At 40.8% G+C, this 22,717-nt stretch overlaps 1 protein-coding gene across 1 annotated transcript; it reads left to right on the plus strand.

The window, feature by feature from the left end:
• LOC137265680 (serine-rich adhesin for platelets-like) lies at positions 1 to 22,181 on the plus strand. The gene is made up of 7 exons (XM_067801110.1): positions 1 to 56; positions 1,656 to 1,720; positions 8,491 to 8,641; positions 17,161 to 17,387; positions 18,427 to 18,678; positions 19,358 to 20,023; positions 20,500 to 22,181. Exons 2-7 carry the CDS (start codon positions 1,669 to 1,671, stop codon positions 20,754 to 20,756), a joined length of 1,605 nt encoding a protein of 534 aa, XP_067657211.1. The 5' UTR covers positions 1 to 56; positions 1,656 to 1,668; the 3' UTR covers positions 20,757 to 22,181.
• Positions 22,182 to 22,717: the final 536 nt, after the last annotated feature.

The raw sequence follows: 22,717 nt of genomic DNA on the forward strand, positions 1-22,717 counted from the left end.
GGGCGCGCCCCGCTTCAGTCGGAGGGAGGATTGTGTCGAAGGTGCTAGTAGTAAAGGTAGGTGATTGAAAGTTGTTGTGACTTTCGTTATTGTTCGCTATTATTATACCAACCACTAGTGTCTCCATTTCCTCGCAAGGCGTGATTCTCTGTTGCCTCCTCTGTGACCAGACCCCACTCACTTGAAGGGGCTGTGGTGTAGCATTTTGGTCAAAGCGTTCGCTCGAAGACACGGGTTCGATTCCCCACATGGGTACAATGTGTGAAACCCATTTCTGGTGTCCGACTCGTGACATTGCTGGAATATTGCTAAAAGTGATGTAAAACTAAGCTCACTCACACACTCACACACTCCCTCACTTACTCCCTAATTAACTACATATTATCATATAAGTGTTTTTAAAATGTTGCTAATATATATGACACACTTTTTGCCAATGCATTACGTTTTATTGAGTCATAAATGCGCATTAAAAATATAATGACATTCCCATTCTTCACACCGAGGTTTCGATTTCGCATGTGTGAAGCCCCTTTCTTGTGTCCCTGGAAGTGAAAAATGTTGGCTCACTGCTGAAACGTAAAATCCTATTTGATCACTCACTCACGAACTAACGAATGTACAAAAATATTTTTCTTATCCAAGACATGATTCCTCCTTAATACGGGACACATAATTAGGTGTTTTAATCCTGATATTCCTAAATATATGTCCCTGTGTTATGATTGTGTGCTATTTTTCCTCCCATCGTCACCCCTATTTACTGCGGTTTCCAGAAGTCACTTTTCTGTTCTCGGAGGCGCAAAAAGAAGAAGAAAGCCGAGAAAGAGAGAGAGAGAGAGAGAGAGAGAGAGAGAGAGAGAGAGAGTGAGAGAGAAAGAGAGAGAGAGACAGAGAGAGGCGGAGGGAGAGAGAGGCGGAGGGAGGGAGAGAGAGAAGAGGGAAAATAGAGAGTTCACCACATCGTTATTGCTGGCTACTGTCATACCAAGTACTTATTTAGCGCCATAGCCCATCCCATCTTCACTCAGACTAAAAGCTCAAAGCGCGTATCACATATATGCATATGCACACGACGGACAACAGTAGGTACGGTTAGTGGTAGCGTTGGAAGAGATAGTTTTTAGTCCTGATTTAAACACGGATAGCGTAGGTGCACTCTGGAGGTTAAATGGGAGAGAGTTCAGCATGGTCAGCATGTTCTCCCGACATGAATTTGACATATCGCATATGGGAATACCTGGATCGACAAGCCAGAAGAATACACGCGTCACCGCTCAGCAGGTGGAACAGTCTCCTACAGGAATGGCATCGGATCACGCCTAACGTCATCCGTCGTCTTATGTCATCAATGCTTCATCAATGTCTATTGATAAAACATGTGATGACATTTAGCAGAAAAACGCGTTGTTGTTTAATGAAAAAGTTCATGCATGTTGCCACGTGTCATTCAGTCTCAGTTACACGTCTTTCATATTCGTACGAAACAAAATTAAGTACATTTGCTTCAGAAATGAATACTCTATTGAAATTAAACAAATGTTCATTCATATATGCTTTTGTTTCCTTTTCAGGTTTGGTCAAACACACTGTATACTTTCTTTTGAGCACTAGTATATATTATCAATGTGTAACGTGTCTTCCTTTCTTTCCAGGACAAACGCGACCATGTTACCAGTTAATTTAGCCATCTCTCTAATTGGTCTGGTGCTACCCACTGGTACGTTGCTGTTAGTTATTCATGTGTTCGATGCAAGGTAATTGCGTTAAACATATATTCCGATCAATTTGTATCTACTGAATGTAAGAATCAATCACACAGTTATTATAGTTGGAACTGTTAAAAGATAATTAGTGCAAAGTTAAACTATAATGTTCCATGTTACCCTTGAAGTATAAATCTATCGGTGCACACCAGTCAGTCGTCGAATATCTACACAAGGTGTCATCGGTGGTTTACGGTAAATACTTACAGGAACAATGTTTAGATTTACATGGTTATACTGCTGTTGTTTAGGTGTACATGGAACAACATTTTCGACACTGTTTTTCCTATGTTACATATATTGGAGCATACGCATTCCCTTTAGCTTCCTGCGGATACAATAGCAGACTTATTATAATAGAAGACTGAAATCGATAATTGAAACTTCGAGGCGAACAGCTTCCAAACAGAGAACACTGACCATACACGGAATGTAAACAATGTTTGCTCCACATCAAAATCACGTGATGTTGTCGGTGTTTGCGTAGTCGTGGTTGTGGTAGGATATTCGTAAAGAGCGCTCCAAGGGACACAACTCTATGGGGTTCGCGTGACATAATGTTCGGCCAGTAGAGTCCATTTAATGCAAATTGCATCAATTCATTCGAACTTCTTAATTGATATTGAAATCTAAATACGTAATGTTCTGTGGGAAGGAATTATATGGTATTTTCCCAGAGGGCTGATAGTATTATTGAGATAAATGCATCATTCAAGTTTGATTTGATATAGTGCCTTTAAATAAATACAGTAGGGCTAATAGTTTGCTAATAGTTAGTTACTAAATGGATCATGAGTTAGTCCAGGGTCATGGGTCATAAGTCTATGCAGTATTATCATATACTACCGACAGAAAATAAGGGAACCAAGAAACTGAATGTAGATGACTTTGACTGTGACAGGGTCCGTTATCGTGGCGTATCTCCAAAACGTAACATCCAATGACAATGGAATTTCGCATAATGCATGCCCAGCACGTGCTACACGTGCATACAGAAGTTAACTCCTGTAAATATACTGGAGAAGTCGCAATCACTAATGCAATAGAGATTGACACTTACTGACAGAAATGCCACTCAGTATCTCGGTGAAGCAACAAAATGGAGAATTGTGGGGTTGATAGAGGGGGGTGGGGGGTAGGGGGTGGGGGGGGGGGGGACATCATTATGTGAAGTTGCCCGGCAGATGGGTAAATCAAAAAGTGTAATTTCACGCCTGTGTAATAAGTACCGTCAAACCTGTGGGGTTGCAACGAGACCTGGGCGTGGTAGACCAAAATCAACGACACCCCGACAGGATCGTCTCATTACGTTTAATTGCTCTACGCGATAGGTTTAAATCGCCCCCTGCCATCAATAGAGAATTCCGCACACTCACTGGAAGACGCATTTCAACCTCAACCGTTAAAAGCCGACTCTATCAAGCTCGTCTGAAAGCAAGACGGCCTTTTAAGGGTGTCACCCTTTCAGCTCACCATAAGCGCCAAAGATTGGCATGGGCTAGGCAGCATCAGGGACGGGCTATGCGCCACTGGCGTTACACCATGTTCTCTGATGAGTCAAGGTTTTGCCTACGATTCACAGATGGCAGAAAACGTTGTTGGCGTCGGAGCGGGGAGCGATATGCCAGAGCAGCAATTCTTGACCATCATCGATATGGAGGTGGTAATGTCATGGTGTGGGTTGGGATTACACATGACAGACGATCAGATTGGGTCATCATTAACGGAGCCATGACTGGTCAGCGATACGTTGACCAAATATTGCGTCCTGTTGTGGCTTCATTGGCTAGAGTTATCGGCCGAAATTTTGTATTCCAAGATGATAATGCCAGACCACATCGGGTCCGAATTGTCTCCGCTTATCTCCGACAAGAAGGTATCCAGACATTGGACTGGCCCTCTAAGTCCCCAGACCTGTCCCCAATTGAACATCTCTGGGACGTTCTTGGTCGAAGGGTGTACACCAGGGACCCAGGACCCGCCAACCTGGCCCAGCTTGGTGCAGCTCTCCAAGAGGAATGGCGGGCAATACCACGGGCAACCATCCGGAAATTGATTAACAACATGCCATCAAGGTGCCGGGAATGTGTTGCCCAACATGGGGGACACACCAGATATTGAACTTGACGCCTAAAATTGATTTAGTGGATATTTAAAGCAGTTTCAAATTCGCTATTATTTCATTAGTTCCCTTATTTCTTGTCGGTAGTATATATATATATATATATATATATATATACGAGGGGAAGTCAATAAGTTCATAGAAGTGGGTGCTGATATATCCTTGGTGATGTTGTCATTGGTGTCATTATTGAGTTGATTCATCTGTGACTCTGTATACTGATACCCAACCTTCCTCGAGCATTTACTTGAGAGTTAGAGCCTTTAAAAGACGATTACCCTGCACAAATCATGGAAACCTCCAAAACTGAGTTTCGTGCAGTTATCAAGTTTCTCACTAAAGAAGGTGTGAATGCAACCGAAATCCACAAACGCATGATCAATGTGTATGGCGAGGAAGCCCCTCAATATTCCACTGTGGCAAAATGGTCAGCTGAGTTTAAGCGAGGTCGCAGCTCCTTGGAAGATGACCCACGGTCAGGAAGACCTTCTGAAGCCATTACAGAAGATACAATTGCCCGGATCCAACGCTTAATTATGTCCGATCGGAGAATAAAGGTGGACGAGATAGCTTCAGAGTGTGGCATTTCACATGGAAGTGTTTGCACAGTGATCCATGAACACCTGCACATGTCCAAGGTATCCGCAAGATGGGTCCCTCGTAACCTAAATGCACATGATCGTCACCAGAGAGTTGAATCCAGTCGTGAGCTGTTGGACATCTACAACGCTGATCCTGATAACTTTCATGCTCGTCTGGTTACTGGGGATGAAACCTGGATTCATCACTGGGATCCCGAAACCAAACAAGAATCCATGCAGTGGAAGCACAAGCATTCTCCTGCACCCAAGAAGTTCAAAACACAACCTTCTGCTGGCAAGATCATGGCAACCGTTTTCTGGGATTCAAAGGGTGTGATTCTCATAGACTATAAACCACCTAAAACTACGATCACAGGGGCTTACTATGCTGACTTGTTGAAAAGATTGAGAGCGGCCATCAAAGAGAAGAGGCGTGGGAAGTTGACAGCTGGAGTCATGCTTCTCCACGACAATGCACCAGTCCACAAGAGCCGTGTTGCACAAGCTTCTCTTCAACAATGTGGCTTCGAACAACTAAACCATCCCCCATACAGTCCAGATCTGGCCCCCAGCGACTACTATCTGTTTCGCAATTTGAAATCTCACTTGCGTGGAACAAGATTTGCCAATGATGATGACCTCAAGGCAACAACAGAGGCGTGGCTGAGGGACCAATCTGAAGACTTCTATTTCAAGGGCATAGACAGTCTCAAAGACAAATGGGCAAATTGCATCGAGGTTCAGGGAGACTATATTGAAAAATAAAACCAATATCACAACCATTGTGTTCTGTTTTATATCGAGTTCTATGAACATATTGACTTCCCCTCGTATATATATATATATATATATATATATATATGTACAAGGTGTACACACACACACACACACACACAATATGGATGTGAGCATACATACATATATATATATATATATATATATATATATATATACATGTATATATATATATATATATGTAGGTACGTTGTGAGGAGCTAGGGTAGATCATAGGTCAATTCACTGTTATAGACACAGGCTGGGTTCAGGAAAAATTACTGAAGTATTGAATTACTCGGCAATAGCACTTTTCCAAGTACGCGGGGCGAATTTCAGTTTGGTATGGAATCCGAGAAGGGACATTGTCGCGTTGTCACCCTCTCAAAAACAAGCAAAATGAGGTGAAAATTAACCAAAGCGCGACAATGCGACAACGCGACATTTCGCCTATTTGTCGCATTGTCGCGATGTCGCGTGTCGCGTTTGGAATAACATTTTCTCTGTTCCTCCAAAGTGCGACACGCGACATAGTGACACTTTTCAAGGTCAAAATATGTTGCGTTGTCGCACTGTCGCACTATCTAACACATGTAAGAATTCACTAAAACGCGACCCGCGACACGCGACACGCGACACGCGACACGCGACACGCGACACGCGACCCGCGACAATGCGACATAGCGACATTTCATCAAAATGTCGCGATGTCGCACTGTCGCGTGTCGCGCTATATTAAAATATTGACCATAGTATGCATTTAACAAATTGACTAAAACGCGACACTCGGGGCAATTTGCTGTTCAGAGCTAGTCTCTTAGTCACACCAGATAGCTATTATCATAAGTTCGAATCCCAGCACCATACACATGAATCACTTTGGAAATTTCGATGACAGGTTGTGATGACAGGTTGTGAGAAACTGAAATATTGTTAAAATTCAAGCCACATCGGCAGAAACATCAGGTGATATCCTCGAATGGGTCACTATGTTCCATAGAGTGGCTCTTGACAGTTTCATGGTACAGTCCTGTCCGACGCTGATGAATTTGTTCGAAATCTGCATCTGTTCAGCCAGCAGTGGATGGATACCAAGTAGAATGAGATATCACTTAACCATCCGGCACCTCAATGACACTTTAGGACGGCTTTGAACGAGATAATGGGAAAACGTCTTACAAATGGACTGCTAGCAGTAGGATATTAGAAACAATTACATCACTTGGTAGAGTTGCGTACACGTGTAGTGTCAGAAACCAGCTTAAACTCCCTCACTCCTCTCGCTCCGCAACGCTCCACTACCCTCCACTCCACTCCGCTCCTCTCACTCTTCCTATATTATTAATCCTGCACATAGTCTGATTCACAATATACCTCATAATTTTCTCTTACGATTACTATATCCAGCCTTACACATGCACTTGTATCGTTCAGCCATCAGTGGACGGATACCAAGTGGAATGAGATATCACTTAACCACCCGACACCTCAAAGGCACTTAGGTCGGTTTTGAACGTGATAATGGGAAAACGCCATACAAATGGACTGCTTTCATTGTGATATACTATCCGAATAGATAAACGCATAGACGAGAAATCTGTTGCGAAAAGTTTCAAACATGTATAACTCGTCCCTAAATAGACTTTAGTGCATGAAATTGTACATGAGTAATGAGTGCATGAGCTTAGAAGAAGGCAATGTCTATAAAACAAATATTATACTTCTAGATAGCGAAGACGTTCAGCACGATGATGAAGACGTAGCACGACCCTCACGTCGGGGTTTCTGTCTCCCAAACGAATCTCTTTCAACCTGTCCCGTAAGTTTGACCTGACATCCTCTGAAGTGCAGGTTCCCTGGCTGTTGTGCTCTCACCCATGGGAGTACGATCACTCAACTGTAGTACCTTATGTACCGGTTTGGTATTACGCCGCTTTTAGCAATATTCCAGCGATATCACGGCGGGGGACACCAGAAAATGGGCCTCACACATTGTACCCATGTGGGGAATCGAACCCGGGTCTTCGGCGTGACGAGCGAACGCTTTAACCACTAGGTTACCCCACCGCCCAAGAATTAAGGCAGGATCCAACAAGAACTAAAAACACACTTGATTGCCTAAATACATTTATATATAAATAATTTTCAAACCTACAATGAAGATTTGCATTAAGTTCAAGAAAAGCAGCCCAACTGCCATTTCGAGCACTACTTCATTTCAAAAACCATTGGAAGTAGCAAAAAGACCATTGAAGTATGAAATAGAGTTTAACCTTTCCTGCGCATGCGTACTATAATTGACTTTCTACACATGCGCACCGGTAATCGAAAAGGGCCACAACACGACAAAATGTCGCATTGTCGCGTGTCGCGTTTTAGTAAATGTTTAGTTTTTTCTTCACACATCTTAGATAGAGCGACAATGCGACAACGTGACATATTTTGACCTTGAAAAGTGTCACTATGTCGCGTGTCGCACTTTGGAGGAACAGAGAAAATGTTATTCCAAACGCGACACGCGACACGCGACACGCGACATCGTGACAATGCGACAAATAGACGAAATGTCGCGTTGTCGTGCTTTGATCAATTTTCACCTCATTTTGCTTGTTTTTGAGAGGGCGCCAACGTGACAATGCGACAACGCGACAATGTCCCTTCTCGGATTCCATAGTTTGGGCATTGGTTAATATCACAGCACATTTGTCTCACTATGACCACGAGAAATGTGTAAATGAAACCAGTCAGAAAGATTTCAACACATTTGTTTGACATCAACCACTAGACTACCACCAGTGCCAGTAAAAGGGCATAAAAGCGTGAACATATTTCTACCACGACCGCCAGATGTACGTACATCAAACCAGCCATAAGGTCATTGCTTCGTTAGTACATTGTGGGTACATTTCTTTGAATGTGACAGCTAGAACGAAACGAATCCCGTGGTGAAGTCATTGCTTCGTAAGTACGTTGTGGATACATTTCTTTGACTACGGCAGCTAGAACGAAACCAATCCCGTCGTAAAGTCATTGCTTCGTTTGTACCTTGTGGATACATTTCTTTGACTGTGACAGCTAGAACGAAAACAATCCCATCGTAAAGTCATTGCTTCGTTAGTACGTTGTGTGTACATTTCTTTGACTACAACTACTATACATACTTACATGAAAGTCATAGTGCCAGTATCACGGAACATTACTTACACTGTTTAAGAGCACTTTATTCGCCAGTGTTAATTCGTTTCAGCAAGTGGAAGTGTTGCGCCATCAAGAGCTGTGGTGTATCATCACGGAGAGACGAGTATGAGTTGGGAACATGCGGCAAGCTTCTGCGAATACAGAGGCTGGAGACTCGCCCAGTTGAACAATGACTATGACCTAACTCCATTGAAACACCTGTAAGGAACGACACACCCACTATAAAGTCATGAAAAACAAAACAACAACAAAAATTTTTTGTTGGGGTGGTTATTTCTTCAAAATTAAGCAATTGTTTCCTTTTTTCTCCACTCGACCATCTTTTTTCTCCTTGCATGAATGTGGTGCTGTTGTTTATATTTACATGGTTTTACTACTCTTGTTAAGATTTACATGTTTATAATGCTCCTGTTTAAGGGTGTACATGGTTATAGTGGTGTTGTTTAGGTGCAGATGGTAATAGTGGTGTTGTTTGGGTGTACATGGTAATAGTGGTGTTGTTTAGTTGTATATGGTCATAGTGGTGTTGTTTAGGTGTATATGGTAATAGTGGTGTTGTTTAGGTGTATATGGTCATAGTGGTGTTGTTTAGGTGTACATGGTAATAGTGGTGTTGTTTAGGTGTACATGGTAGTAGTGGTGTTGTTTAGGTGTAGATGGTAATAGTGGTGTTGTTTAGGTGTACATGGTTATAGTGGTGTTGTTTAGGTGTACATGGTTATAGTGGTGTTGTTTAGGTGTACATGGTAATAGTGGTGTTGTTTAGGTTTACATGGTTATAGTGGTGTTGTTTAGGTGTACATGGTTATAGTGGTGTTGTTTAGGTGTACATGGTAATAGTGGTGTTGTTTAGGTGTTGATGGTTATAGTGGTGTTGTTTAGGTGTACATGGTAATAGTGGTGTTGTTTAGGTGTACATGGTTATAGTGGTGTTGTTTAGGTGTACATGGTTATAGTGGTGTTGTTTAGGTGTACATGGTTATAGTGGTGTTGTTTAGGTGTACATGGTTATAGTGGTGTTGTTTAGGTTTACATGGTTATAGTGGTGTTGTTTGGGTGTACATGGTTATAGTGGTGTTGTTTAGGTGTACATGGTAATAGTGGTGTTGTTTAGGTGTTGATGGTTATAGTGGTGTTGTTTAGGTGTACATGGTAATAGTGGTGTTGTTTAGGTGTACATGGTTATAGTGGTGTTGTTTAGGTGTACATGGTAATACTGGTGTTGTTTAGGTGCAGATGGTTTTAGTGGTGTTGTTTAGGTGTACATGGTTATAGTGGTGTTGTTTAGGTGTACATGGTAATAGTGGTGTTGTTTAGGTGTACATGGTTATAGTGGTGTTGTTTATGTGTACATGGTTATAGTGGTGTTGTTTAGGTGTACATGGTTATAGTGGTGTTGTTTAGGTGTACATGGTAGTAGTGGTGTTGTTTAGGTGTACATGGTTATAGTGGTGTTGTTTAGGTGTACATGGTAATAGTGGTGTTGTTTAGGTGTACATGGTTATAGTGGTGTTGTTTAGGTGTACATGGTTGTAGTGGTGTTGTTTAGGTGTATATGGTCATAGTGGTGTTGTTTAGGTGTATATGGTCATAGTGGTGTTGTTTAGGTGTACATGGTTATAGTGGTGTTGTTTAGGTGTACATGGTTATAGTGGTGTTGTTTAGGTGTATATGGTTATAGTGGTGTTGTTTAGGTGTACATGGTTTTAGTGGTGTTGTTTAGGTGTACATGGTAATAGTGGTGTTGTTTGGGTGTACATGGTAATAGTGGTGTTGTTTAGATGTACATGGTAATAGTGGTGTTGTTAAGGTGTACATGGTAATAGTGGTGTTGTTTAGGTGTACATGGTAATAGTGGTGTTGTTTAGGTGCAGATGGTTATAGTCGTGTTGTTTAGGTGTACATGGTTATAGTGGTGTTGTTTAGGTGTACATGGTTATAGTGGTGTTGTTTAGGTGTACATGGTAGTAGTGCTGTTGTTTAGGTGTACATGGTTATAGTGGTGTTGTTTAGGTGTACATGGTAATAGTGGTGTTGTTTAGGTGCAGATGGTTGTAGTGGTGTTGTTTAGGTGTACATGGTTATAGTGGTGTTGTTTAGGTGTACATGGTTATAGTGGTGTTGTTTAGGCGTACATGGTAATAGTGGTGTTGTTTAGGTGTACATGGTTATAGTGGTGTTGTTTAGGTGTACATGGTAATAGTGGTGTTGTTTAGGTGTACATGGTTATAGTGGTGTTGTTTAGGTGTACATGGTAATAGTGGTGTTGTTTAGGTGTACATGGTAATAGTGGTGTTGTTTAGGTGTACATGGTTATAGTGGTGTTGTTTAGGTGTACATGGTTATAGTGGTGTTGTTTAGGTGTACATGGTAGTAGTAGTGTTGTTTAGGTGTACATGGTAGTAGTGGTGTTCTTAAGGTGTAGATGGTTATAGTGGTGTTGTTTAGGTGTACATGGTTATAGTGGTGTTGTTTAGGTGTACATGGTTATAGTGGTGTTCTTAAAGTGTACATGGTACTAGTGGTGTTGTTTAGGTGTACATGGTTATAGTGGTGTTGTTTAGGTGTACATGGTAGTAGTGGTGTTGTTTAGGTGTACATGGTAATAGTGGTGTTGTTTAGGTGTACATGGTTATAGTGGTGTTGTTTAGGTGTACATGGTTATAGTGGTGTTCTTAAAGTGTACATGGTACTAGTGGTGTTGTTTAGGTGTACATGGTTATAGTGGTGTTGTTTAGGTGTACATGGTTATAGTGGTCTTGTTTAGGTGTACATGGTTATAGTGGTGTTGTTTAGGTGTACATGGTAATAGTGGTGTTGTTTAGGTGTACATGGTAATAGTGGTGTTGTTAAGGTGTACATGGTAATAGTGGTGTTGTTTAGGTGTACATGGTTATAGTGGTGTTGTTAAGGTGTAGATGGTTATAGTGGTGTTGTTTAGGTGTACATGGTTATAGTGGTGTTGTTTAGGTGTACATGGTAGTAGTAGTGTTGTTTAGGTGTACATGGTAGTAGTGGTGTTCTTAAGGTCTAGATGGTTATAGTGGTGTTGTTTAGGTGTACATGGTTATAGTGGTGTTCTTAAAGTGTACATGGTACTAGTGGTGTTGTTTAGGTGTACATGGTTATAGTGGTGTTGTTTAGGTGTACATGGTTATAGTGGTCTTGTTTAGGTGTACATGGTTATAGTGGTGTTGTTTAGGTGTACATGGTTATAGTGGTGTTCTTAAAGTGTACATGGTACTAGTGGTGTTGTTTAGGTGTACATGGTTATAGTGGTGTTGTTTAGGTGTACATGGTTATAGTGGTCTTGTTTAGGTGTACATGGTTATAGTGGTGTTGTTTAGGTGTACATGGTAATAGTGGTGTTGTTTAGGTGTACATGGTAATAGTGGTGTTGTTAAGGTGTACATGGTAATAGTGGTGTTGTTTAGGTGTACATGGTTATAGTGGTGTTGTTTAGGTGTAGATGGTTATAGTGGTGTTGTTTAGGTGTACATGGTTATAGTGGTGTTGTTTAGGTATACATGGTAATAGTGGTGTTGTTTAGGTGTACATGGTTATAGTGGTGTTGTTTAGGTGTACATGGTTGTAGTGGTGTTGTTTAGGTGTATATGGTCATAGTGGTGTTGTTTAGGTGTACATGGTCATAGTGGTGTTGTTTAGGTGTACATGGTTATAGTGGTGTTGTTTAGGTGTACATGGTTATAGTGGTGTTGTTTAGGTGTATATGGTTATAGTGGTGTTGTTTAGGTGTACATGGTTTTAGTGGTGTTGTTTAGGTGTACATGGTAATAGTGGTGTTGTTTGGGTGTACATGGTAATAGTGGTGTTGTTTAGATGTACATGGTAATAGTGGTGTTGTTTAGGTGTACATGGTAATAGTGGTGTTGTTTAGGTGTACATGGTAATAGTGGTGTTGTTTAGGTGTACATGGTTATAGTGGTGTTGTTTAGGTGTACATGGTTATAGTGGTGTTGTTTAGGTGTACATGGTTATAGTGGTGTTGTTTAGGTGTACATGGTAGTAGTGCTGTTGTTTAGGTGTACATGGTTATAGTGGTGTTGTTCAGGTGTACATGGTAATAGTGGTGTTGTTTAGGTGTACATGGTTATAGTGGTGTTGTTTAGGTGTACATGGTTATAGTGGTGTTGTTTAGGTGTACATGGTAGTAGTAGTGTTGTTTAGGTGTACATGGTAGTAGTGGTGTTCTTAAGGTGTAGATGGTTATAGTGGTGTTGTTTAGGTGTACATGGTTATAGTGGTGTTGTTTAGGTGTACATGGTTATAGTGGTGTTCTTAAAGTGTACATGGTACTAGTGGTGTTGTTTAGGTGTACATGGTTATAGTGGTGTTGTTTAGGTGTACATGGTTATAGTGGTCTTGTTTAGGTGTACATGGTTATAGTGGTGTTGTTTAGGTGTACATGGTAATAGTGGTGTTGTTTAGGTGTACATGGTAATAGTGGTGTTGTTAAGGTGTACATGGTGTTAGTGGTGTTGTTTAGGTGTACATGGTTATAGTGGTGTTGTTAAGGTGTAGATGGTTATAGTGGTGTTGTTTAGGTGTACATGGTTATAGTGGTGTTGTTTAGGTGTACATGGTAATAGTGGTGTTGTTTAGGTGTACATGGTTATAGTGGTGTTGTTTAGGTGTACATGGTTGTAGTGGTGTTGTTTAGGTGTATATGGTCATAGTGGTCTTGTTTAGGTGTATATGGTCATAGTGGTGTTGTTTAGGTGTACATGGTTATAGTGGTGTTGTTTAGGTGTACATGGTTATAGTGGTGTTGTTTAGGTGTATATGGTTATAGTGGTGTTGTTTAGGTGTACATGGTTTTAGTGGTGTTGTTTAGGTGTACATGGTAATAGTGGTGTTGTTTGGGTGTACATGGTAATAGTGGTGTTGTTTAGATGTACATGGTAATAGTGGTGTTGTTTAGGTGTACATGGTAATAGTGGTGTTGTTTAGGTGTACATGGTAATAGTGGTGTTGTTTAGGTGTACATGGTTATAGTGGTGTTGTTTAGGTGTACATGGTTATAGTGGTGTTGTTTAGGTGTACATGGTTATAGTGGTGTTGTTTAGGTGTACATGGTAGTAGTGCTGTTGTTTAGGTGTACATGGTTATAGTGGTGTTGTTTAGGTGTACATGGTAATAGTGGTGTTGTTTAGGTGCAGATGGTTGTAGTGGTGTTGTTTAGGTGTACATGGTTATAGTGGTGTTGTTTAGGTGTACATGGTTATAGTGGTGTTGTTTAGGTGTACATGGTAATAGTGGTGTTGTTTAGGTGTACATGGTTATAGTGGTGTTGTTTAGGTGTACATGGTAATAGTGGTGTTGTTTAGGTGTACATGGTTATAGTGGTGTTGTTTAGGTGTACATGGTAATAGTGGTGTTGTTTAGGTGTACATGGTAATAGTGGTGTTGTTTAGGTGTAGATGGTTATAGTGGTGTTGTTTAGGTGTACATGGTTATAGTGGTGTTGTTTAGGTGTACATGGTAGTAGTAGTGTTGTTTAGGTGTACATGGTAGTAGTGGTGTTGTTAAGGTGTAGATGGTTATAGTGGTGTTGTTTAGGTGTACATGGTGATAGTGGTGTTGTTTAGGTGTACATGGTTATAGTGGTGTTCTTAAGGTGTACATGGTACTAGTGGTGTTGTTTAGGTGTACATGGTTATAGTGGTGTTGTTTAGGTGTACATGATAGTAGTGGTGTTGTTTAGGTGTACATGGTAATAGTGGTGTTGTTTAGGTGTACATGGTTATAGTGGTGTTGTTTAGGTGTACATGGTAATAGTGGTGTTGTTTAGGTGTACATGGTTATAGTGGTCTTGTTTAGGTGTACATGGTTATAGTGGTGTTGTTTAGGTGTACATGGTAATAGTGGTGTTGTTTAGGTGTACATGGTAATAGTGGTGTTGTTAAGGTGTACATGGTAATAGTGGTGTTGTTTAGGTGTACATGGTTATAGTGGTGTTGTTAAGGTGTAGATGGTTATAGTGGTGTTGTTTAGGTGTACATGGTAATAGTGGTGTTGTTTAGGTGTACATGGTAATAGTGGTGTTGTTTAGGTGTACATGGTTATAGTGGTGTTGTTTAGGTGTACATGGTAATAGTGGTGTTGTTTAGGTGTACATGGTAATAGTGGTGTTGTTTAGGTGTACATGGTAATAGTGGTGTTGTTTAGGTGTACATGGTTATAGTGGTGTTGTTTAGGTGTACATGGTAATAGTGGTGTTGTTTAGGTGTACATGGTAGTAGTAGTGTTGTTTAGGTGTACATGGTAGTAGTGGTGTTGTTAAGGTGTACATGGTAATAGTGGTGTTGTTTAGGTGTACATGGTTATAGTGGTGTTGTTTAGGTGTACATGGTTATAGTGGTGTTGTTTAGGTGTACATGGTAATAGTGGTGTTGTTTAGGTGTACATGGTAATAGTGGTGTTGTTAAGGTGTACATGGTAATAGTGGTGTTGTTTAGGTGTACATGGTTATAGTGGTGTTGTTAAGGTGTAGATGGTTATAGTGGTGTTGTTTAGGTGTACATGGTAATAGTGGTGTTGTTTAGGTGTACATGGTTATAGTGGTGTTGTTTAGGTGTACATGGTTATAGTGGTGTTGTTTAGGTGTACATGGTGATAGTGGTGTTGTTTAGGTGTACATGGTAGTAGTGGTGTTGTTTAGGTGTACATGGTAATAGTGGTGTTGTTTAGGTGTACATGGTTATAGTGGTGTTGTTTAGGTGTACATGGTAATAGTGGTGTTGTTTAGGTGTACATGGTAATAGTGGTGTTGTTTAGGTGTACATGGTAATAGTGGTGTTGTTTAGGTGTACATGGTAATAGTGGTGTTGTTAAGGTGTACATGGTAATAGTGGTGTTGTTTAGGTGTACATGGTTATAGTGGTGTTGTTTAGGTGTACATGGTAGTAGTGGTTTTGTTAAGGTGTACATGGTAATAGTGGTGTTGTGTAGGTGTACATGGTAATAGTGGTGTTGTTTAGGTGTACATGGTAATAGTGGTGTTGTTTAGGTGTACATGGTAATAGTGGTGTTGTTTAGGTGTACATGGTAATAGTGGTGTTGTTGAGGTGTACATGGTAATAGTGGTGTTGTTTAGGTGTACATGGTTATGGTGGTGTTGTTTAGGTGTACATGGTAGTAGTGGTGTTGTTTAGGTGTACATGGTTATAGTGGTGTTGTTTAGGTGTACATGGTTATAGTGGTGTTGTTTAGGTGTACATGGTTATAGTGGTGTTGTTTAGGTGTACATGGTAATAGTGGTGTTGTTTAGGTGTACATGGTAATAGTGGTGTTGTTTAGGTGTACATGGTTATAGTGGTGTTGTTAAGGTGTACATGGTAATAGTGGTGTTGTTTAGGTGTACATGGTAATAGTGGTGTTGTTTGGGAGCAGATGGTTATAGTGGTGTTGTTTAGGTGTACATGGTAATAGTGGTGTTGTTTAGGTGTACATGGTAATAGTGGTGTTGTTTGGGTGCAGATGGTTATAGTGGTGTTGTTTAGGTGTACATGGTAATAGTGGTGTTGTTTAGGTGTACATGGTAATAGTGGTGTTGTTTAGGTGTACATGGTTATAGTGGTGTTGTTTAGGTGTACATGGTTATAGTGGTGTTGTTAAGGTGTACATGGTAATAGTGGTGTTGTTTAGGTGTACATGGTAATAGTGGTGTTGTTTACATGGATTTACTTCTCTTACGTACAGAGTGACTCGTGAAGGTCCGGGGTAGAGTAGGCCTTCAGCAACCCATGTTTGCCATAAAAAGCGACTCAGCTTGTCGTAAGAGGCGACTAACGGGATCGGGTGGTCAGGCTCGCTGACTTGGTTGACGCATGTATTCGGTTCCCAACTGTGCAGATCGATGTTCATGCTGTTGATCACTGGATTGTCTGGTCCTCACTCGACTTTTGACAGACCGCCGCCATATAGCTGGAATATTGCTGAGTGCGGCGTAAAACTCAACTCACTCACTCACTCACTTGGTACAGAGACTGAACCTTAAGGATTATTTAGGGTTGCGATCATTGACGACCATCCGAGCTAGATGATGGCAGGTCTCACACGTCACGTGACACTATTCAGTATCTTCAAAATAAGAATGTTACACTGCATTCATGGTTTTCCAAATCGCCCGAATTAAACCCCATCGAATTAAACCCCATCGAACATTGGTGTGATGGCTGGACCGACACGTTCGTGAATGTCAACCGGAATCCCAGATGGCAGATCAACTGTCGCGGTTTTAAAAATTCGCTCGTCACACCGAAGAAACGGGTTCCCCATGGGTATGTGGGGGTGAAACCCATTTCGTGTGTCCCCAACCGTGATACCGGTGGAATATTGCTTAAAGCGATGAAAAACTAAACTCAGTCAGTCAGTCAGTCAGTAGATCAACCGTCTCACACATCCTAAGTCCGTAAGTTCGAACATGAATACAGAGACGGTTCTGTTTTGGGGGCTCATAGTGGCCATAACAGATATTAAAGACAACGGTCAACTCTGAACGGACGTCTTTATGCACTGCACTATAAGCTACAAAGGTTAATTTTAACATTTTAACATCCTTTATACTGTGAAACTTGGCTGTAACCAATCTGAAATGACATGTGCCATGTCACTTTACAGTCAGCAGATCGAATTCGTTAACATGCACCTATGCGTTCCTTTTTTGAGATTATATTTCATATCTGCGTCATTTCAGATTCCCTAGTAATGACATTGTGTGGATTGGACTTGCTAGCACTGAAGTTGGCAGAACGACCTATCACTGGACGGACTGCAAGCCATATGGAGACCATCAGCGTGCTCCTTGGGATTCTGATGAACCCAACTTTCTTGACAGTCAGCTCTGTGTAATGATGAAAGGCTTCAAGTTCAAAACGAATTACTGTTCGAAAGAATTCAAAATCCTTTGTGAAGAAATTCAAGGTACTGACACCAATTAGATGCATCTGGTGCTTTAGCCATTCTCTCTTACTGGCAGCCAGGCCATATATGACTATTTTTAAAAATAATAAAATACCAGTATCAAGGAAAAACATGAGAGATCTCACAAAAGAATAGGTAGGTAAGCTTTTCGGAGGGCAGGGGATGGCTACAATAATTTTTTATATATATATATACTAAAATCTACTTGTTCATAGTTCTGCAGCAAAATCTACTGTAGACGTATTCAAGAGCCATTGATAGATTTCTGTGTCGATTTCGACAAATAAATCGCAATACAATAGGTTCCAGTTGTTGTTTGGAGTTGAACTCGATGAGTCATGAATATTAATCTTTCTAGTCCAAGGCGAAATACTGGAAATATCGCCATCTTTTAGGATCTGTCAGTCTCCTCCAATAGTGGTTACTCCTGTCATATCTTTAAACGTAGGAGGCTATGGCAGGTGTAGCCTCTGTTAGAAGAGAATGATGATCCCTCAACAGCAGTATTTTCCAGCATGACACGCCTCCAGAAATTCGTGTTGATATGGAACTAGCCACACAATGTATCAGACTACTAAAACAAACAAGGTTGACCCCACTGTTGAAACATCGTCCACATGGCCATAGACCGTGAATATTACCCACATGGTGTCCTGGAATGTGACAAGCACTGGTGTTCAACATGATCAAGTTTTTCAGTATGGATGAGGACGTTAGGAGTAACACATTACCTGACTTTAATAATATCTCAACATTTGGTCTAGAAATATTTCTAGGAATGACTGTTCGCGAAAAGGTCACAGAACTTCAGTCTAAACAGCCCGCATTGGACACCCCTTTGTAAGTGCTCTATTTAGAAAAGGCAAGTTCAAGTTTGTTGAAGTTTGCAAAAACCGTGATTTTTGTAGACACATATTTCTTCACAATGAATCCGTAAAGCATCGTAATATTTTCTGGTTTGATTTATCAGATATTACGTATTATCGTACTGTACTGTAAACAGTATTTCTGTTTACATTCTGGAATCTTTCACCGTCAGATGCAGAGACGTGTGTGTTCCAAGCCGTAAACCCCCAAGTCTTAAGTTCCGGATCGATCGTGCGATCGCCCCCAGTCACGATGTCCGCTGAAAGTGACTGTCAGAAAGCCTGCCTTGAATATCAAGACGAAAAACAGTGCATTGCCTATTACTATGAAAGCGAAGTATGCGAGCTGTATCTTGGGGAGTTACTCATATTTTCAAATTCAACAGCAGTACATTCACCTCTCAGCATAAAGGTGTGCCATTCTTGTAAGTATTATCCTGACAATGTATTCTCTAATTTTAACTTTTCTCTCACTTTTAACCGGTTCATTTGGGAGGTCCAGTGGTTACAGAGTTCGCTCGTCACGTCGACGACCCGGGTTCGATTCCCTAAATGGGTACAATGTGGGGAGACCATTTCTGGTGTCCCCGCTGTGATATAGCTGGCATATTGCTGAAATCGGAGTGGAACTAAACTTACTCACTCAATATTAGAATACATGTTGTGTTAGTGGTCTCCGCAACTGCGGGTCATGATTTATCCAACGACACTCTATTGACTGACTGAGTGATAGACGCATATTTAAAGACAATTTTCTGTAAATTCTGGTCTGTAAAATATTCGAGTTTGGGCCAGACAATCTAGTGATCCATATCATGAGTATCGATGTACGCAATTGAGATACGATGGCATGTGCCAACTAAGTAAGTGAGCCTGACCACCCGCGTCCGTTCATTCACTCAACTGAATTTTGCGTAAACAACATCCACACTCACATATAGGTCAGCCAACAAAGCCTTTACCCTTCCGCCTGAAGTTATTGTGATAGACATCTGTTTAAGAATCATTATCACATGCCATAATGCCAGGTGTTCGCGAAATTGCATCAGAGACACACGCAAAGGCACGTCAAGTGTTCACAGTTCGTCATTTTGTGTTTCCCAGACCAAACAATTATCGACTCTACAATGGAATCATGGGACGAACCTTTTGTCCTCTCATGTGAAGAAGGTCTAGCTGACCGATCAAAGTCGAATGAATTCACGGATACAGCTCACTCGGCAACTAACCACGGGCTTACCTCCTCCCTTTTCTCATCATCTGTCACCATGGTAACCACCACAGGAATTCATCCCACTTCCTATCATCTACAATCCTCTATGATGAACACTGATGTTGACAGAATGATTTCACAAACGGCAGCATTACCTTCCTCAGCTATTCAAGAAAAGACAAATGATCCTCCCCAGGGTGTGACTTCCACCGACATTATCAAAGACACTTTTTCTCTTTCTGGTCACACGCAAAGAAAGACCGATAAGACTGGACAGACGGAGGGTTCAGTTTCAGAAGAATCGTATTCAAGCGATGCACTGCTTATGTCTACAACTACCGGAACTATGGATGGAGCAACGACTGGCTCAGCAGAAGTTCCACCATCAGAATCTTCGTATTCAACTGACATACTGCAGGTGTCTTCTACTACCCTGATCGCGACTGGCTCAACGGAAGGTCCACAATCCCCAGCGTCGTATTCAACTGACATCCTACATGTGTCGTCTACTACTTTGGCTGATCATGTACGTGCAACTACAAGCAGGATGGTCAGCAGTGAGTATATAATTTCGTAATCAATAATAAATGAAAACAGAGTTGTCTTTAGTTCTGAACAAAAGAAAATGTAGCCCGTTGTGGTAAACTTTTCTGTTTCATATTATGTAGGTAACCGTCCAAAACTTACTGCCATATGTTAGACAGCTTTAAAATATTTCTGGTTCAGTGTACAACTAATCCTTGAAACTGATACCTATCTGTTATAATGAATCAGTCGTCTAGAATCAATTAGATGGTATGTTCATTCAGCATATTTACTACAAGTTCAACAGAGACAGAAAAAATTGTAAAATATGGTACTATGTTGATCATGGCCATCCTAGGCTGCTCTTATTTATGCCAGATTACTCATCCTGCTATACCCAAAACACACGTTTTTATCGTGTTTTGTGAAATGTGGAAACAGCTGAAGGCTTCGCTCTTACGAGCAATCGATGACCTAAATTTCTAACTCACTGCATTCTGAACTCCAGCTACCTGCGTATGTCCATGTGTTAACCTGGAAAGCCGCGCCGCTTCCCATTCCGAGCTGATAAAAGAACTGATCGTCAAAAAGACGACACTGTCCAGCTTCAAGAGGAAGAAGACGTCAGCAAAAGACGAACGACCATCTGCCCAAGCTATTGGTAATATAGGAGTAGTGCTACTAGCCGTCACAGGTGTCTTCATATTAGTCCTTGACGCTGACGTCATTGCAAGGTTGATCAGCGGTCTGTTCAAACCATGCTAGACCACGTCCATGTCGACAGCCACGTACCCTTTATGGAGGACAACTGAAGAAAATCGACAAATGAGCGAACAACGAGCTGTGCATACTTGGTACCCATAGCAACACTTGTTTCATAGGAAAGTCTGGTGGCATAGATTTTTATTTTTCAATCGAAATTTCTCTTTTGCTGATTTTTCTGAAAGAGTTTTTTTCCCGTTACTTCGAGTATGTTCCGATTTTTTAGTTAATCCTATAACACTTGAAATATAACTCAAACTGACATGACGAGCTACCTAAGTGGCACCATCAGTTTTATTTGCCTAATTGTCCTACGCTACACCTTCACATAGATGTTACCTGTTATTATGAATCTAGAGAGTGATTGTAACTATATATTTAGACATGATTTCTTTTCCCGCAATAACCGCATTTGAGGGTTTTATTTGCTACCAGATTTTTCTTTCTGAGAGTAAGACTTATTTCCAGGTTTCACTTTTTGTAAGACCTATTTGTCGGTTTTACTGTAACTCTATATTAGCATCCATATTTAAGTTCAGATGATATGTGAGTGTTTGAAATCAACTGAAAAATTTAACGTTTAACATTATATCCAGAGGTCCCCAGCAGGATTGGAACCGCAAGATTCAGATTTCTGAACGGACCCTCTTCCTCGCGGCCACAGGGACGAGAAGGCATACTGTCATTAAATTGATTTCACTACCGATTCAGTTACTGTTTAGCAGCTTCATTACATGATCAGCTAATTATCCATCATCACTCCGAACACATTACACTCAGTTGCTAAGCAACTGAATTGTTCCAAGTTTTATTAATTTGATTTTGTCGAAAGTAATATCACAAACCTGGCCAAGTGATAAATCGTTTACATTAGAACATATATAATGCATGAAATCACCTGTAAATTCGGATAAATTTTAATATTATATAATCGTCAGCATCCGATTGTGCACGTGTGATATAGGTTTGCACACTGTGTACCAGGGCCTAGATTTTCGAAGCTCTCTTAGCACTCAAATAGTCGAAAGTGCCATACACAAACATTAACTTACGACTATCTTAAAAGAGAGCTTCGAACATCTAGGACCAGGTGTATTTTATATACGTTCGTCGAACGGAGTCAACGTTGACTAACTCTTGTCTGCATCACCATCAAGTCATGTAGAAATATTTCTTCCTATATTCTAGGCTCAATGTGATATTACTTTGACCGTCATCACACTTTGAGTCACAATAAAAAATTAACTCAAAGTCATTACATATGAAGATTACTACATATTCCTTAAATCAAGTAAAATATCATCTGAAATTATATCCTCTGTGAAACATCTGTCCATTTCACATGCAAAAAAGTATATTTTCAAAGACGACTATGTATTTCGTAAGTTATGTAAACATGTTTACATTAAAGTGTCTATATCACACGAATATAGTGTCATCTTAATCGTTTTGTGTGCATATTGTATGTCGCATATATGTATTCTGTCTTTTTAGAGAATAGACTGAACTGAAACTATACGGGTTACTCATGGAAACCTTATGTAAAGTTTTGTTACGAATTCGCCAATTTTCAATTGTTTTTACCATTTATTAAACTCCTGATAATAATCTTTTCTACTTAACGAATTTCTTTTACAATACATCAGTTCATGTGTACACTGTACCTTTAAGCAGCATGGAATATTTTGCAAAATTTCGTTCAGAACATTTGACCAAAGAAAGGGGCTATATTCACTCTAGTGGTTAGGAGGGTTGGGGTGGGGGTAACTGATTTCGTATGACTTGTAGGGGGTCGGAGTCGGGGGTGTGGGTTACTTTGTATACATCTCTTAGGGGGCCCATTCATGTTGTTGTTTATGACTCTCCATAAACATCAACACACACGCGCACGCACGCACGCACGCACACAGGCACCAACACACACACACACACACACACACACCACCACCACCACCACCACCACC

Source organism: Haliotis asinina, chromosome 15, assembly GCF_037392515.1.
Source record: "Haliotis asinina isolate JCU_RB_2024 chromosome 15, JCU_Hal_asi_v2, whole genome shotgun sequence".
NCBI lineage: Eukaryota > Metazoa > Mollusca > Gastropoda > Lepetellida > Haliotidae > Haliotis > Haliotis asinina.